Here is an 18,598-nt window from a genome sequence, read left to right as displayed (position 1 = left end):
TGCAGAGGTGGTGAGACAACAATCCGCAATGCACAGGCACACTCACACCTCACTGTGGGAATGTCACTGACAGCAGAGGTGGTGAGACAACAATCCGCAGTGCACAGGCACACTCACACCTCACTGTGGGGATGTCACTGACATCTCCTTGACCAGGACAAGTCACATGGTCAGACTCAGCCTAGTTGTTAAGGAGCTTTGCTCTCACTGAGAGAAGTCCCACAGCAGAGAGCGTGGCCATGGAAGCAGTGAGAAGTTGGGGGCAGCATGTTAAGAAGCTTCCCAGTAGGGGCCAGGCGGTGGCACACCTGGTTAAGTACTCACATTACAGTGCGCAAGAACCCAGGTTCTAGTCCCTGGTCCCTACCTGTGGGGGGAAAGCTTCACGAGTGGTGAGGCAGTTCTGCAGGTGTCTCTCTGTCTCCATCCCTCTCTATCACCCTTTTCCCTTTCAATTTCTGGCTGTCTCTAGCCAATAAATATATAAAGACAATAAAAAAAAAAAAGAAGCTTCCCAGTTCATGGGTCAATGAACTTGTTCCCAGTCTGGAGAACTCTCAGAAGGCTAGAAATGGACCTACCCTATGGCCCTGCAATTTTTCTCCTGGGGATATATCCTAAGGAACCAAATATACCCCATCGAAAAAGATCTGTGTACACCTGTGTTCATAGCATCACAATCTGTAATAGCCAAAACCTGGAAGCAACAGCAGAGGAGTGGCTGAGTGAATTGTGGTCACAATGGACTACTACTCAGCTATTAAGAATGGTGACTTCACTTCCTTCACCCCATCTTGGACGGAGCTTGAAGGAAACATGTTAATTTAGATCAGCCAGAAAGAGAAGGATGAATATAGGACGATCTCACTCAGAGAACTTGAGAAGAACAGAAGCAGAAACCCAGAAACCCAAAGCAAAACTTGGACTGGAGCTGCTGTATTGCCCCACACTGGGGGGCTAGATTATTATGTGGAAAACTGAGAAATGTTGTACATGGACCAACGATTGTATTTTACTGTTGGCTGTAAACCATTAGCTCCTCAATAAAGAAAATAAAATTAACTTGCTCCTGAACTCAGGTCTTGTCACAGGGCAGGCCTGTCTGGGGCTATGGAACTACAGCAGTGCCCCTCCTGCAGTTTCCTGCCAAGGGCACCTTCCCCAGACCACCTTCCAAATTCCTGAGCAGAGAACTGCAAGCTGGGAGGTCCTCTGGGAGAACCTGATTTAACTTCTGCCACGGAGGTCTCGAGCACTATAGATCAACCTGAAACATGACTTCCTTTCCTGTCTGCTCAAGGTGATCTTAGAACTCCTGGTGTCTGAAGTCACTTGAAGAAAAACTATTCCACGCCTCAACAAGTGTTTTGGTCTCGGATCGATAGACGCCCATTAGTAACTCAGTGCTTTTTCTGAAATCCGTTCTTTCTTTTTGCCTCTAGGGGGCTCAGTGCTGGCACTGTGAATCCACTGTTCCTGGTGGCCATTTCTTTCTTTCTTTCTTTCTTTCTTTCTTTCTTTCTTTCTTTCTTTCTTTCTTCCTTCCTTCCTTCCTTCCTTCCTTCCTTCCTTCCTTCCTTTCTTTCTTTCTTTTTTCCATTCTTCTTCTCCTTCCTACTCTTCCTCCTCCTCCTCCTCCTCTTCTTCTTCTTCTTTTTTTTCCCTCCTTCAGGGTTATTGCTGGGCTCGGTGCCTGCACCATGAATCCACCGCTCCTGGAGGCCATTTTTTTCCCCCTTTTGTTGCCCTTGTTGTAGCTTCGTTGTGGCTATTATTATTGCCCTTGTTGACGCAATTCGTTGTTGGATAGGACAGAGAGAAATGGAGAGAGGAGGGGAAGACAGAGAAGGTGAGAGAAAGACAGACACCTGCAGACCTGCTTCACCGCCTGTGAGGTGGGGAGCCGGGGCTCGAACCGGGATCCTTACGCCGGTCCCTGCGCTTTGCGCCACATGCGCTTAACCCACTGCGCCACCGCCCGACCCCCTCTTCTTCTTTTTTTAAAGAATTTATTTATGTATTCCTGAGAAAGGAGAGAGAAAGAACCAGACATCACTCTGGTACATATGCTGCAGGGGACTGAACTCAGGACCTCATGCTTGAGAGCCCAGTGCTTTATCCACTGCGCCACCTCCCGGACCACACTTTTATTTTTTTTATTTTACATTTTTTTCATTCTATTGGATAGAACAGAGAGAAATTGAGAGAGGAGAGGGAGGTAGAGAGGGAGAGAGACAGAGACACCGGCAGACCTGCTTCACCGACTTGTGAAGAGTCCCCCCTGCTGGTGGGGAGCTGGGGGCTCGGACCATGTAGTAGGACTCAGGAAAGGTGCAAAGAAATGGCAGCATCAGGGGGCACATCTTCTGCCCTTTATTGTCGAGGGCCAGAGCCTTAACAAGCACTCACTGTTGGCTTCCTTGTGTCCCTGCCACTTCTGGTCTTTGTCATTTTTGCTTCTCCTTGGTGGCTGTCTCCATTTGACTCTGAGGTAGCTCTCTGCTCTTTTTCAGTGGTGGGCTTGGGAATGGACCCTGATCTGCAGATGGACATCGTGACAGAACTTGACCTGGTGAACACCACACTTGGAGTCACTCAGGTGTCTGGAATGCACAATGGCAGCAAAGCGTTTTTATTTCAAGGTAAGACCGCCCCCCCTTTATAGGGGGAGTGCACTTGGAGAGCATTGTGTGTCTGGGGAGGGGTGACAGAGCCTGTGTTTGCCATGGGATCTCCGCCACTGTGTCTGTTGTATTATTATCACAAGGAGTGTTCGCAAGTCTTGAGGGTGTCCAGATGTCCAAATGGTGGGTGTTCTGAGGATCCAAGAGGGAGACTGTCGGACTCGGTGATGAAATATTGGCTTGACAGTGAGGCGTCTGGTGGGGGATAAAATAGAAGAATCACAAGAGTCCTTGGGGGGGATACAGGGCCAGCTATATTACTGTTGTTGTTGTTGTTGTTGTTGTTGTTATTATCTCCAGGGTTATCTCTGGGGCTTGGTGCTGGCAGTACAAATCCATTGCTCCTGGTGGCCATTTTTTCCACTTTATTGGATAGGACAGAGAAATGGAGAGAGGAGGGGAAGACAGAGAGGGAGAGAGAAAGATAGACACCTGCAGACCTGCTTCAGCACTTGTGAAGCAACCCCCCTGTGCGTCCCCACGCAGGTTCGAGCTGGGGGCTCGAACCGGGATCCTTATGCTGGTCTTTGTTTCGCACTATGTGAACTTCACCTGCTGCGCCACTGTCTGGCCCCCGCCATATTCCTTTCTTCATCTTTTGTCTTATTTTCATGCTATCCACTCCTGTTCTGGTATCTCCTGACTTAGTTTGCGGGGCAGACCAAACTGATCTGGTGGATCCCCTGCTGCTGTGGTGTGACCCCACCACAGGTTCAGCAGACTCTCACCCCGAGGTCATGGGCCAGAGGTCAGAGGTCACCCCCTCTTTTCGGGCTGTTCCGCGGAGGGGAGAGAGGAGATCAGAGCGGCGAGGGAACACAAATCTTTACTCACGCGGGCACTTCAGAGTTGGGTGAGAGCGCAGCGGTTCGGGCCACCTGGAGCTAGCAAAGTGGCTGCCTCCCGCTACGCGCAGCAACCCTCCTCTGTGTCCGGTCACCGAGGTGAAAAGTGGGCAAAAAAGAGAGAGGGGCAGAAGCAGAAGGGATTTTATGGGAGAAATTCCGGAAGTGGCGAGTCGGGACAGGATTGGCTAGGAAACAAGGCACTCCGGGAATAGGGTTTCTCCCAGGAATTGACAATACCCTGAGGGGACAACATGGTGGATGTGACTGCATCTGCACAATTCCCCAATACCCTCTCACAGTCAGCACCCTGTGCAGCCTCGGCCACTGTTGAAAGGAAACATGCCGCTTGTTGCTGCAGCGTCATCTTCCAGGCACTCAGCTCAGTCCTGTGCCCCCTCGTGCCCCACCCATGCACACCATCACCCACCTGAAACCTCTGGGCCTGGGGGTGTCCCAGCTGCAACCCAGTGAGGTTTGTGGGTTTACTGGTCATCAGCATTTGCTGGTTTGGGGAGGGGTATTTGCTGTTCGCTGCTAGTACACAGCCAGGCTGAGGCAGGTCCCATGCAGTGGGCAGGTGCATTGTGCCCACATTCGCTTAGGGATGCAGCTTACTTGGTTTAGCACGCTCTGAGCTTTCCTTGAATTCATGAGATCATCCAGCTGGCATTCATAAAGGCAACACAGTCTGCATCTTAATGCCCCAGCGTCTGGGGCCGGGCAGTGGGCCACCCGGTTAAGCGCACACAGTGCGAAGAGCAAGGACTGGTGCAAGGGTCAGGGTTTGAGCTCTTGGATCCCCACCTGCAGGGGATCACTTGACAAGTGGTGAAGCAGGCTTGCAGGTGTCTCTCTCCCATATATATATATATTTTTTCCCCTCCTGGATTATCACTGGGGCTCAGTGCCTGCACTACCAATCCTATGCTCCTGGAGGCCATTTTTCTTTTTTTTTTTTTTTATTGGATAGGACAGAGAGAAATTGAGAGAGAGGAGGGGTTGATAGAGAGGAGGAGAGAAAGAGAGACACCTATAGACCTGCTTCACTGCTTGGGAAGTGACCCCACCTGCACGTGGGGAGCCTGGAGCTCGAACTGGGATCCTTGCATGGGTCCTTACGCTTCATACTATGTGCGCTTAACCCCGTGTGCCACCGCCCGGTCCCCTCTCTTTCTCTATCTCCTCCTCCTTTCTCAATTTCCCTGTGTTCAGTTTCCAATAAAATGGAAAAAATGGCCACTAGGAGTTATGCGTTCATAGTGCTGGCACGGAGCCCCCCCCCCCCCCAGTGATAACCCTGGAGGCAAAAAAAGAAAACAAAACACAACTCAACTTCTTGAGACCCACCTTGAATCTCATCTCTTACTGGCGTAGACTTTGGACAGATACTTAGCTGGGCTTTGAGCCCTCGCCCAGAACGAGAGTGTCTGTGTTGTGGACGTTGTTCCAAGGCTAGAGGAGCTAGTCCATCAGCATGGTTTAAAGAAGCGGAGAGAAGTGCTCAGTGAGTACTGGCTGCCATGTGGAGCCTTGGCGTGCCTCAGGCTATCCTGATAGGAGGGCTCCAGATAGGTGTAAATAAGCTAAGTGCAGCCTCTGCTGTAAAATGTGACCATTCCTCCAGGAGCTGTTGTATTGTAATTGCTCGGTTTGCATTGCCGAGGATGGAGCCTATAAGAGGGTGTTGGAAGGGAGACTTAGATGAGATGGTGGCAGGAGAAAGGCGGTGACAAGCAGCAGAGACCTCCCAGTGTAGGAAGGGGTGGGGAGCCTCGCGGCATTCTGGGTAGAGGGGAGAGTGAGTGTGTAGGAAGACCTTTGGGCAGGAACTGGCAGAAAGACATGGACTGCTGGCACCACATTTGGGCGACAGGGGCCAGGTTCCACTGGTCCCTGGAGGAAGAGATGGCCTTCTGGTGTGATGTGGAGGTCAAGGGAGTTTATGACTGCTGTCTGTTCTGGTAGGTGGGAGGGTGTAGACTTGCCCCCTGCCTGCAGATCCTGCTGGCGGGTTTGTACTTTATTCTGGGGCTTCTGTTGAGAGTGAAGTAGGGGAGTCATTTGAAGCATTCAGGAGATCCCTTATTCCCTCTATGACTGTGCTTAGTAGGTTTTAAGATATTCAGCCGTTTATGAAGACAATAAAAGGATTATTTCAGGAGAACTAACGAAACAGCATGGGGTGAGATTTGAATATTTGCTGTGCAGGTAAAGCAAGTCTTGCTAGTCATACAGATATCCCCTGGTGCAAACGGACAGCGATTCCGTGTGGCATCTGACAAGACTAAGGATATGTTCATTTCTAATCTTACTAGGGCAGCGATTCCGTGTGGCATCTGACAGGACTAAGGATATGTTCATTTCTTTCTTTCTTTTTTTTTTTTCTTCTTTTCCTCCTCCAGGGTTATTGCTGGGCTCGGTGCCTGCACCATGAATCCACTGCTCCTGGAGGCCATTTTTTTTCCCCCTTTTGTTGCCCTTGTTGTTGTAGCTTCGTTGTGGTTATTATTATTGCCCTTGTTGACGCAATTCGTTGTTGGATAGGACAGAGAGAAATGGAGAGAGGAGGGGAAGACAGAGAAGGGGAGAGAAAGATAGACACCTGCAGACCTGCTTCACCGCCTGTGAAGCGATTCCCCTGCAGGTGGGGAGCCGGGGGCTCGAACCGGGATCCTTAACGCCGGTCCCTGCGCTTTGCGCCACATGCGCTTAACCCACTGCGCCACCGCCCGACCCCCTGTTCATTTCTAATCTTACTAGGGCGTTGATGAACTCCTGAGAAGTGAGTGTGGTTAAGGCAATTAACACCGGGTTAGTCTTCTGACTGCATTGTTCGGGGTCTGCTTAGTTTGAGGGGTTATTCCATTCTGGTTCTGGGCGATGCTGCTGACACTGTGGACAGCAGTGGCTTCTCTGTACACTTCTTGAGGGCAGACTACACGTCTCTCGCCATAGTCCTCCATCCTTTGGACCATGTATCGTGCAGGGCACATCGTAGGTGCTTGATAAACATTTTGACTTGAGTTGAAATTTTCTCTGGGCACGACTCACGTTTGAACCTCTAGGCTCCAGCAATGGGGAATGTGTCTATGCTGTTCTCTCTCTCTCCTGCTCCACCCCTCCCTCAGAAAGTAGGCCAGGAGTGCTGACACCCTTGTGACCACAAGAATAAATAAGAATGACTCTGTCCTGTTCTGTTGAGTTGTTGGCAAAATCCTGGTGCATTTTTGCAATAGAAGTATATGTCCTGGGCTGGGGAGATAGCACAATGGTTATGCAAAGAGCCTTTCATGCCCAAGGCATCAAAGGTCCCAGGTTCAATCTCCAGCACCACCATAAGCCAGAGCTGAGCAGTGCTCTGGTGAAAAAAAAAGACTCTGGGTGTTGGTGGGGGGGTTCAGGTCCTGGAAGACAGAGGAGGACCTAGTGGGATTTGAATTGTTAGGTGGAAACTGAGAATGTTACACATGCGCAAACTTTTATTTTACTGTTGACTTAATACCAGTATTGCCACAATAAAGAAATATATAGGCGTATGTTCTGGGCTTGGGCAGTGACACACTGGGTTAAGTGCACATGGCGCAAAGCACAAGGATGGGAGTAAGGATCCCGGCTCGAGCCCCCAGCTCCCCACCTGCAGGGGAGTCGCTTCACAGGTGGTGAAGCAGGTCTGCAGGTGTCGATCTTTCTCTCCCCCTTTTTGTCTTCCCTTCCTGTCTCCATTTCTCTCTGTCCTACCCAACAACAATAACAATAACGGCAACAACAATGGCAACAAAAGGGAAAAAAATGGCTTCCAGGAGCAGTGGATTTGTGGTGCAGGCACCAAGCCCCAGCAATAACCCTGGAGGCAAAAAAAAAAAAAAAGAAAAATATGCTCTGACTTTTGACAACCCACTGTAAAAAAGCTTATTTTCTGTTTGTTAGTTATTCTAGTGCCTTTTTATTCCAGGACTGAGGCTTTCCTGGACTAGAACAGTGTTCTTTAATTTGTGTGTTCTATGGCAGTGGACTCTGGGATGTCTACCTGACCCCAGCAATGGGGATAGGATGGGGTGATTTTCAGCTGCTTTGGTAGGTAGGATAACTTTTTATTTGTTTGTTTGTTAGTTTGTTGTTGTTGGATAGGACAGAGGCAAATCGAGAGAGGAGGGGAGACAGGGAGGGGGAGAGAAAGACAGAGTGGGTCCCTGCATTTTGCACTGTGTGCGCTTAACCTGTTGCACCATTGCTCGGCTGCCACTTTTGAGTTTTCTATATGCCATCATAGAAAAAGGGTTTTTCATGTGCACAGCAAGTTGTCCAGCAAGTTGGGGTTCACTTTAAAAAATGGATTTAATGACTAGCAGAGAAAAATCCTGTGGAGAATCAGAGCACATGTGAGATTTGCTTTTGAGCGATGTTGGTTCAGTTCTCTTTCTTACATAGAGGCAGAGAAGCAGGGTGGTAGAGAGAGAGTGAAAGAGGAAGGACCATGGGCGCCACTGCCTGGCCCCGCCTCTTTCACGCTCTACCACTCTGCTTCTCTGCCTCTATGTATCGGCTAGAGACAGCCAGAAATCTAGAAGGAAGGGCTGCTAGAGAGCGAGAGAGACAGAGACACACCTGCAGCCCTGCTTCAGCACTGGTGAAGTTTCTCCCCTGCAGGTGGGAGCCAGGGGCTTGAACCTGGGTCCTTGTGCACTGTAACGTGTGTGCTCAACCAGGTGCGCCACCGCCTGGGCCCTGTATTTCATCTCTGAAGGATCACTGCCCTTCACTGACTGATACCTAGTGTCTTGACTGTTTCACTGAGTATTCATTTTCCATTAAATTCAGATGGATTAAAATCGAATCAAACTGAAGCGTTCTTCCTGCAGTCACACTAGCCCTGTTTCAGGTGTGCAGTTTGCCACGAGTGGCAGGGGCAGGGGCTGCCCAATGGGCAGGGCAGGTCTAGCTAGACAGGCTCAGAGACTTTACTGTTGGAGCATAGCTCAGTGAATTGACAGAGGCCACAGACTCCTTCCTGAAATGTCAGCACATGCTGTCAACTAGCAACTTAACACAAGTTCTTGCTCTTTTTTAAAAGCTTTTTTTAAAAATTATTATTTCTCCTCCAGGATTATCCCTGGGATTTGGTGCCTGCACTGCTCCTGGAGGCCATTTTTCCCATTTTGTTGCCCTTGTTGTGCTTGTTGTAGTTGTTATTATTGTCATAGCTATTGTTGTTGTTGGATAGGACAGAGAGAAATCGAGAGAGATGGGGAAGACAGAGAGGAGGAGAGGAAGACAGACACCTGCAGAGCTGCTCCACTGCTTGTGAAGCGACCCCCTACAGGTGGGGAGCTGGGGGCTTGAACCCGGATCATTTTGCCAGTCCCTGCACTTTACGCCATGTGCGCTTAACCCACTGCACTACCACCCAGCTCCCTATTTTATTATTTTAAAATTTTTTATTAGTGGCTAAAGACAGAGAGAAATCGAGAGGAGAGGGGGAGATAGAGAAGGAGGGAGACAGGGAAGACACCTGCAGCCCTGCTTCAGCACTGGTGAAGCTTCCCCCTGCAGGTGGGAACCGGGGGCTCGAACCTGTGTCCTTGTGCTCTGTAATGTGAGCGCTCAACCTGGCGCTGGTTACTTTAAGTTCTCTCCCTGAGTGCTTCCATGTACTCAGTGATCAAATGGGGCAGTGATGGTACCTGCTTCTGTGAAGCTGAATTAATCGAATGCACACAAAGTGCTGGGAATCGACTTGGTGCACAGCAGAGCTCGGGACACAAGAGCTCAGGCATTCTCAAGGGAGGCGCCACGTTGGCCTTTTCCCTCTGTGTATTGTCTGCCCTGTGGTATTCCCTCTCCTGTGTGTATTCATTCTCCTTCTAGCTATATTTCACTGATTTTTAAAAAAAATTCTTTATTAGGGGATTAATGTTTTACATTCGACAGTAAATATACTAGTTTGTACATGCGTAACATTTCCCAGTTTTCCACACAACAATACAAACCCCTCTTAGTCCTCTGCCATACTTTTTGGACCTGTACTCTCCATTCCCCCACCCCCCAACCCAGAGTATTTCACTTTGGTGCAATACACCAACTCCAGTTCAGGTTCTACTTGTGTTTTCTCTTCTGATCTTGGTTTTCAACTTCTGCCTGCGAGTGAGATCATCCCATATTCATCCTTCTGTTTCTGACTTATTTCATTCAACATGATGTCTTCAAGCTCCATCCAAGATGGGCTGGAAATGGTGAACTCACCATTTTTAATAGCTGAGGAGTATTCCATTGTGTATATACACCACAACTTGCTCAGCCACTCATCTGTTGTTGGACACCTGGGTTGCTTCCAAGTTTTGTCTATTACAAATTGCGCTGCTAAGAGCATATGTGTACACAGATCTTTTTGGATGGGTTTGTTTGGTTCCTGAGGATATATCCCCAGGAGAGGAATTGCAGGGTCATAGGGTAGGTCCATTTCTAGCCTTCTGAGAGTTCTCCAGACTGTTCTGCACAGGGGCTGGACCCATTGACATTCCCACCAGCAATGCAGGAGGCTTCCTGAACTGGAGTTGCTGTATTGCACCAAAGTAAAAGACTCTGGGGTGGGGGGTGGGGAGGTGGAGAGTACAGGTCCAAAAAGGATGACAGAGGACTTAGTGGGGTTTGTATTGTTATGTGGAAAACTGAGAAATGTTATGTATGTACAAACTATTGTATTTACTGTTGAATCTAAAACAATCCCCTAATAAAGAAATTTTAAAAAAATCAGTGAAATGTAGCTAGAAGGAGAATGAATACACAAGGGAGAGGGAATACCACAGGAGATATTTTTATGAATCCAGGAGCAGTGGATTCATGGTGCAGGTACCGAGCCCTAGCAATAACCCTGGAGGAAAAAAAAAAAGATGTGAAAAAAGAAATAACAGTTAGTCCTTATCTGCAACCTTGGTGATGGCGCAGTGCAGAGTTGTACCCCGGTTATCTTGTACTTTTGTAAATCATATTAAAACACTAGTAATAATAATGAAAAAAAAGAAACCAATTCTTAAAAAAAAAGCTTCAATCTTCAGCGCTAGCTAGCCTTTTTTCTATCTTGTCACATAAAACACAGTACTTGAAAGATACTAATTCCTTCTCCAGAAACTCTTCTAAAATAGAGCCTCTGGAAGGTTTTACTTTTTCACAGCATAAAAGAGAGGGGGACAGGAGACACATTAAAGAATTTGGATCTTCTAATTCACCAGTGGACACACACATCTTCCCAACTACTTAACACTGTCAGTCAGGGAGAAGCGGCTCCAAGCCCTCAGGTCTCTTGAGACCCGCTCAAAGCAAAGCACAAGAAGTGCAAAATGAATTTGAAACTCTAACACTGGTACTTAGTATGTCTGTCTGTCGGCTCAGAGGAGATCTAGGCCAGCTGTACACTGACAGAAATTTTCCATGCCATCCACCCCTGTTTTGTCATAAAATAGAATGTTTCAGGCAAGTAAAATATGACAGTGACAAGGCTAACCATAAAAGTCTGGCTGGTACTTTCCCTGGGCAGACGACCTCACCAATATGTCCTGGAACCTCCCCTCCCCAGAGCCCTGTCCCACTAGGGAAAGACAGAAACAGGCTGGGGGGATGGATCCACCTGCCAATGTCCATGTCTAGCAGAGAAGCAATTACAGAAGCCAGACCTCCCACCTTCTGCACCCCAGAAAGAATTTTGGTTCATACTTCCAGAGGGATAGAGAATAGGAAGCTTCCAGTAGAGGGGATGGGATAAGGCAGGGGAGAGGGAGGGGGAGGGGGAGGAGGAGGGAGAGCGAGAGAGAGCGAGAGAGAGCGAGAGAGAGAGCGAGAGAGAGAGAGAGAGAGAGAGAAAACTGGAAAAAAAAACAACACTGAGCAGAAGTTGGACTGAAGTTGGCGTATTGCACCAAAGTCAAAGATGGGCTGGGAGGGGAGGGTTCAGGCCGTGGAACATGACGGCAGGAGGACCTACTGGGGCATGAACTGTTACGTGGCAAACTGAGAAATGTCACACATGAACAAACTGCTGTATGTTACTGTTGACTGTATATCATTAATCCTCCCCCAATAAAATAAGTAAATAAATAAATAATAAATAAAACCAAAAAAATCCGGCTAGTCCTAACATAAGTGCTAAAGGGTTTGGAGTTGGTATTCAAAGTGTTTCCACACAAGTGAGCTTTCTCCTTATTCATCAACATTAAGATGGAAGCACTACAAGTCTGAGCCCCCCGGCTCCCCACCTGCAGGGGAAAGATTCCCCAAGTGATGAGGCAGGTCTGCAGGTGTCTCTGTCTCTCCCGTCCACCTCCCCCCGTTTTCTTTCAATTTCTCTCTGTCTTATCTGATAAAATGGGGTGGGGGGATGGCCACCGGGAGCTCTGGCAATAACCCCGGATGCACAAGAAAGAAAGGAAAAAAAGATGGCAGCACTGAAGTGAATGCAGTGAATTACTGTTCCTGCCTGCTAGTTTCTAATAAGGATGTATCACTGTCAGAACTAGACTTAAAAAAACAACATGTGGTCTGGGAGGTGGGGCAGTGGATAAAGCATTGGACTTTCAAGCATGAGGTCCTGAGTTCAGTCCCTGGCAGCACATGTAACAGAGTGATGTCTGGCTCTTTCTCTCTCCTATGTTTCTCACTAATTAATAAATAAAATCTTAAAAAAAAAGAAAATTATTAAAAAAAAAACAAACCTACATTTTATTTGTCTTTTAGTCCTTCCACCAACACTCGTGCACGTGCACTGTTTTGGTACCTGGATAGAGAAACCAAGCTCTTGAGGGCCTCAGTACCTCACAGTAGCTGTAGTGACAGACCTAGCAGTTCATCTCGGGAGTAAGTCTCTGCTGGCCCCAGATTCAATCTCCTGGCTGTTTCTCCTGCTTCCAGGGAGTGGGACTGGATACATGCAGCATGATAAGAGATGGGCTGTCTCTTAAGAGAAGCAAGGGGACCCCTGCCAGCATAGCTTTTGGCTGGCATTTTAAGTCAACCAGGACAGATGGTTGCTGAGTCAGCTGGTGAACTCTATCTAATAGCATTTTGGGATTCCCTCCCTTGGAGAGGCCTGCTGGAAACCTGACCCGAATACCTCATGATCCCTTTGGGTGCAGGAAGTGAACCTGTAAGGAAGCAGAAACCAGGAGGCTACAGCTTGATGGAGACCCACTCAGACTTGTTGCTGGCTGTTTGATAGGGCGTCCTGGGGGATTCAGGCCTGCAGCAACAGCAGTGCCCTTTGATGAGTGCTGTGATTCTTAATTGGGATTCCTTTGAACATATTGGGGCTCACTTCTTTTTCTGTGGGAACACAGCTCTAAAATTAGAATGTAAATCAGAAGAGCAGATAGGATTTGATGTGCAAATATTTTATTTAAATACGACTTCCCACAGATGCAGCCAGGGTGTGAAGTGCAGCCAAGTTGTGCTAATGAGCGTGCCTGGCTCAGCCCTCGCACTCACAGTTGGTCAGAAGACAAGGCCCAGGGACCGGCCGGCAGCCTGCTGCCAGTCTCCCAACGGGGGTGCAGCCACACGCTGGTTTGGCTGTCACTGTGACTCTTGGGGATACCACTTAACTCCTTCAGACCTCAGCTCTCTAAAGTCATAGCATTTTTAGCTTGAGAAGGAATTATTTTGCAAAGAAAATTCTGGCTAAATATAAAGTATAAGCATCAGCCCTGTCTCTGTGTATTAACAAACGTTCACTTTTGAAAATCACACAGTGTTGAAGTCCCTATGGGCCTTTTCCAGTTCATTCCTCTCTCAGCCTTGATAAAGCTAGTCACTAATGCCACTGAGGAGTCTTCAGCCAGCTTCTTATTCTTATGTATGAAATATGTGCGTGCGCACACACAGACAGACATACGGACAAACACACACACACAAAAACACATACAGACAACTAGACAAAGAGGCACACACACACAGAGACACAGACACACAGACACACACACACACACAAACACACACACAGAAAAACATACACACACACAGACAAAGAGGCACACACACACACACACACACACAGACACAGACAGACTGACACAAATACACACATACACACACACCTGGGTCCAGTGGACAGAAGCAGAGAAAGATCTGAATTCTGATCTCTTTCCATATATGTATTAATTTTTATTCATAAAAAGGAAACACTGACAAAAACCATAGGATAAGAAGGGTACAACTCCACACAATTCCCACCACCAGAACTCCATAGCAACTCCAAGGTTGCTTCATGGGTGATGAAACAGGTCTGCAGGTGTCTATTTTTCTCTCTTCCTCTGTCTTTTTCCTCCTCTCTCGATTTCTCTTTGTCCTATCCAACCGCAATGGCAACAACAGCAATAACAACAACAATAAAGGTAACAACAAGAACAAAATGGGAAAAATGGCCTCCAGAAGCAGTGGATTCATAGTGCAGGCACCGAGTCCCAGCCGTAACCCAGGAAGGAAAAAAAAAACAGCCAGAATGCAGACTTCTGTGCTAAATATGAATTTTGTGGACCCTGGGTCAGATTGGTGTGATAACTGGTTAACTATATTTACAGATTTTCTCCAAGTTTGGGAGCTACTCTCTACCCTAATCCAGCTCTCCAGACAATACTTTAGCCCACCTGCATGTTAACTGTCAGGCTAAGGCAAAAATTACTAAAGTCATGGGCCCCTTGGAACATACCTAAAATAGATGTCCTAGCTTCCTCCCACCCAATGACCCCTAATTTCATCTGCTCTAGTCCTATCTTTGAGTTCCTGTTTATTAAACAATTTTTCCTGCCTTACATCTTGCTGCCTTTCAGCCACCAAGTTACAGATGCTACTATGACTCCATCCTGATTTCCCTGGGCAGACGACCCCACCAATGTGTCCTGTAACTCACCTCCCCAGAGCCCTGCTCCACTAGGGAAAGACAGAAATAGGCTGGGGAAAGGGTGGGGGGGAGTATCCACCTGCCAACGTCCATGTCCAGCAGAGACGCAATGACAGAAATCAGAACTCCCACCTTCTGCACCCCATAAAGAATTTTGGTCCATACTCCCAGTGGGGGAGAAATGTGAGGGGAAGATGACCAGAGGACTCTGAACCCCAATTCCATCAAAAGCTGGAGAGGGAAAGGGGAGAGGAAGAACACTCAGAAGTAGCAAGAGGTGTGGGTGTGGCTTGGGAAGGAAAAGCAGGACCATGAGAAAAGAAAACGGACAGAGAGAGAGGGAGAGAGAGATAACAGCCATACCCATGACCTCGGGAGACCTACTGCAGTTTCCAGTGGAGGAGATAGGGAACAGAGAGCCCTGGTGGTGGGAAAGGTGTGGGATCATACCCCTGCTGGCTTATAGTTCTGTAAATCTATATTAAATAAATAAAGAACAGCCAGATTAGGGCAGGGGAGACAGCATCCTGGTTATACAAAAAGACTTTTGGGAGCTGGGCGGTAGTGTGGAGGGGTAAGTGCACATGGCAGGAAGCGCAAGAACCAGCTTGAGGATCCCGGTTCGAGGCCCCGGCTCCCCACCTGCAGGGGAGTCACTTCACAAGCGGTGAAGCAGGTCTGCAGGTGTCTGTCTTTCTCTCCGCCTCTGTCTTCCCCTCCTCTCTCCATTTCTCTGTCCTATCCAACAATGACAGCATCAATAACAACAACAACAACTACAACAACAATAAAAAACAAGGGGAACAAATGGGAAAATAAACAAATAAATATTTTTTTAATTATTAAAAAAAAAGACTTTGATGCCTGAGATTCCAAAGTCCCAGATTCAACACCCCACCCCCACACCACCATAAGCCAGAGCTGAGCAGTGCTCTGGTCCCTGTCTCTCTCTGTCTCTGTCTCTCTTTCATTCAATTAAATAATTTTTTAAAAAAAGCAACAGATTAAGCCAGATTAAGTAGTGCAGGAGTCAGAATGTCTTCTAGGAGAGATGCAAACAGGAATGCTGATGTGGGGTCGGCCACGCTCTAGGCTGCTCACGTAGCCAGAGCGCGAGGGCAGGCTGTGGGTAAACCCGAGCATGCCTCCCGCTGTACTCCCTCTAACAGAGCAGTCCAGAAGACGGTGCCAGCTGCTTCGTGTGGACTCACAGCCCCGTCATCATTCTCTCTACGCTGGACTGTCGTCCTAAGAATTTCAGAATCACGGGCACAAAGGCATGTGCAAAAATGTACACGGAAATATTGCTTGGGGGTTGTACTGTTATGTGGAAAACTGAGAAATGGTATGCATGTACAAACTTCTGTATTTACTGTCCACTGCAAAATATTAATCCTACAATTAAGAAATAAAAAAAAGAAAAGAAACACTGCTTGTCAGGGGTTCAGGTGGTGGTGCACCTGGTTAACTGCACACATTACAGCGAGCAAGGAACCAGGTTCAATCCTCCAGTTGCCACCTGCAGTGAGAGAAGCTTCCTGAGTGAAACAGGGCTGCAGGTGTCTCTCTGTTTCTCTCCCTCTCTATCTCCCCCTCCCCTCTCAATTTCTCTCTGTCTCTATCCAATAAATAATAAATAAAAATATGCTTAAAAAAACTAACATATGGGGTCCAGGCAGTAGCACACCAGGTGAAGCGCACATGGTGCGAAGCCCAAGGACCGATACAAGGATCCCCGGCTTCCGACCTTCAGAGGGAGTCGCTTCACAGGCGGTGAAGCAGGTCTGCAGGTGTCTGTCTTTCTCTCCCCTCTCTGTCCTCCCCTCCTCCCTCCATTTCTCTCTGTCCTATCCAACAACAATGACAGCAACAACGACAGGAAAAAGATGACCGCAGAAGCAATGGATCTGTAGTGCAGGCCCCAATGATAGCCCTGGAGGCAAAAAAAAAAAGTACATATATATTCTGCTTGTGAGAAATCCAAACCCAGTCAGGCTTCCATCAGCAGGAAATAAATGAACGCGTTAGAGTTAGGCAGCTGTTCAACTGAATTCACTATGACCGTACTTGTTCAGAAAATAACGGCGAATGAAGCGATATGTTTCAGAGGGCTTCATACATAAATATGCCATTTCTGTAATTTTAAAACACATAAAGCAACGGTCCACATTCACATCCACTGCATAAGGACCCACAAGCAGTGAAGTGGGTCTTCAGGCATCTCGTTTCCTCTCCCTATTTCCCTCCTCTCTCTCGATCCATCTCTGTCTCTATCCAATAAATAAATAAGAATTTTAAAAATCTAAAAGCAGAATCTGTCAAAGGTTACACAGGGAATGAGAGTCAATGTTGTCATCTGAATAGAGGCAGTCTGGCTCCAGAAGCCAATTGGCTGCTACACACAGGGCCTCTTGACTAGCTGTTTCATAGGCAAATATGTATTAAATATACAAATGTGACATTACCATACACAAGGACCCAGGTTCAAGCCTCCAGCTGAAGCTTCACAGGCAGCGGGACAGTGAGTGTCACAGTTAGCTCTTCTCGCCCTGCCTCTCTGTCCCACCCTTCACCAAGAGAAAATGGGGAGAACGAAATAGTGGCTCAGAACAGGGGAGTGGTCGTGCTGGCACTAAGCCTGGCAATAATCCTGGTGACAGAAAGAGGGAGGGGGAGAGAGGTGGGTGTGTCTCAAGTACTTAGGATGAAAAGGCTGGCTTGGCAGTGTGGTATCACATATATATGAAACCTTGGTGCCACAAAAAATAAAAATATAAAAGGAGTCTTTTCCACCTTCTGCACCCCATAATGGCCCTGGGTCCATGCTCCCAGAGGGATAAAGAATAGGAAAGCTATCAGGGGAGGGGATGGGATATGGAGCCGTGGGCTCGAACTGGGATCCTTGCCCCGTCCTTGTGCTTCACACCATGTGCCCTAACCCACTGTGCTACTGCCTGCCCCCCACTAGCTGTTATTCCTTTTTTTTTTTTTTTTTTCCCTCCAGGGTTATTGCTGGGCTCGGTGCCTGCACCATGAATCCACCGCTCCTGGAGGCCATTTTTCACCCTTTTGTTGCCCTTGTTGTTGCCTCGTTGTGGTTATTATTATTGCCATTGTTGATGTTGTTCGTTGTTGGATAGGACAGAGAGAAATGGAGAGAGGAGGGGAAGACAGAGAGCGGGAGAGATAGACAGACACCTGCAGACTTGCTTCACCGCCTGTGAAGCGACTCCCCTGCAGGTGGGGAGCCGGGGGCTCGAACCGGGATTACGCCGGTCCTTGTGCTTTGTGCCACATGCGCTTAACCCACTGCGCCACCGCCCGACTCCCCGGCTGTTATTCTTCAATGTAACTTTCTACAGGAGGTTTCCCTGTCTCATCTATGGAAGGCTCTGTATTTTGTCTTCAGTTGCTCCTTCCTTGTGTATAGTCCTCTAGATTTTTTATCATAAGCCAAAATTAGATATTTCTTTTTTTGTTTGTTTTCTTTACTGGTTTTGCCTAGTGGATCACAGATAATTCTGTGGTGTGTACTTTGCTTAGTTTTCTTTTTCTTTTTCTTTTTTTTTTTTTTTTGCCTCCAAGGTTATTGCTGAGGCTTGGGGTTATTGCTGGGTTATTGCTGGGTGCCAGCACTATCAATCCACCTGCTCCTGGAGGCCATTCCCCTCCCGCCCCCCATTTATTGTTGTTGTTGTTGTTGTTGTTGTTGTTGTTGCTGTTACTGTTGGATAGGACAGAGAAATTGAGAGGAGAGGGGAAGGCAGAGGGGAGAGACAGAGACACCTGCAGACCTGCTTCACTGCTTCTGAAGCCACCCCCTGCAGGTGGAGAGCCGGGGACTCGAACTGGGATCCTTATGCTGGTCCCTGCGCTGTGTTGTTTTCCACCAAAAGTCAGTTTTCAGCACATGCCTGGCACTTGTGTTTGGTGCTAAAGAAAAGATTCATTGAGGTGAAGAATTTTTTTTATATATTTATTCATTTTCCCTTTTGTTGCCCACGTTGCTTTTATTGTTGTTATAATTATTAGTTGTTGTCATTGATGTCATCGTTGGATAGGACAGAGAGAAATGGAGAGAGGAGGGGAAGACAGAGAGGGAGAGAAAGATCGACATCTGTAGACCTGCCTGTGAAGCGACTCCCCTGCAGGTGGGGGGCTGGGGGCTCCAACTGGGATCCTTT

The 18,598-nt window shown here is 47.8% G+C and overlaps 1 protein-coding gene across 3 annotated transcripts in view; it reads left to right on the top strand.

Moving 5' to 3' along the window:
* NELL1 (neural EGFL like 1) overlaps positions 1-18,598 on the top strand; it is a 572,342-nt gene that overhangs the window by 9,631 nt on the left and 544,113 nt on the right. For all 3 annotated transcript variants that reach the window (XM_060177021.1, XM_060177020.1, XM_060177019.1), the window contains exon 2: positions 2,514-2,642. In XM_060177021.1, coding sequence (XP_060033004.1) covers positions 2,514-2,642 — 129 coding nt within the window. The remainder of the gene's footprint in view (positions 1-2,513; positions 2,643-18,598) is intronic.

The sequence above is a fragment of the Erinaceus europaeus genome, chromosome 17, assembly GCF_950295315.1.
Source record: "Erinaceus europaeus chromosome 17, mEriEur2.1, whole genome shotgun sequence".
NCBI lineage: Eukaryota > Metazoa > Chordata > Mammalia > Eulipotyphla > Erinaceidae > Erinaceus > Erinaceus europaeus.
The sequence above is the reverse complement of the archived record's forward strand: the minus strand, read 5'-3'. Positions and strand labels throughout refer to the sequence as shown.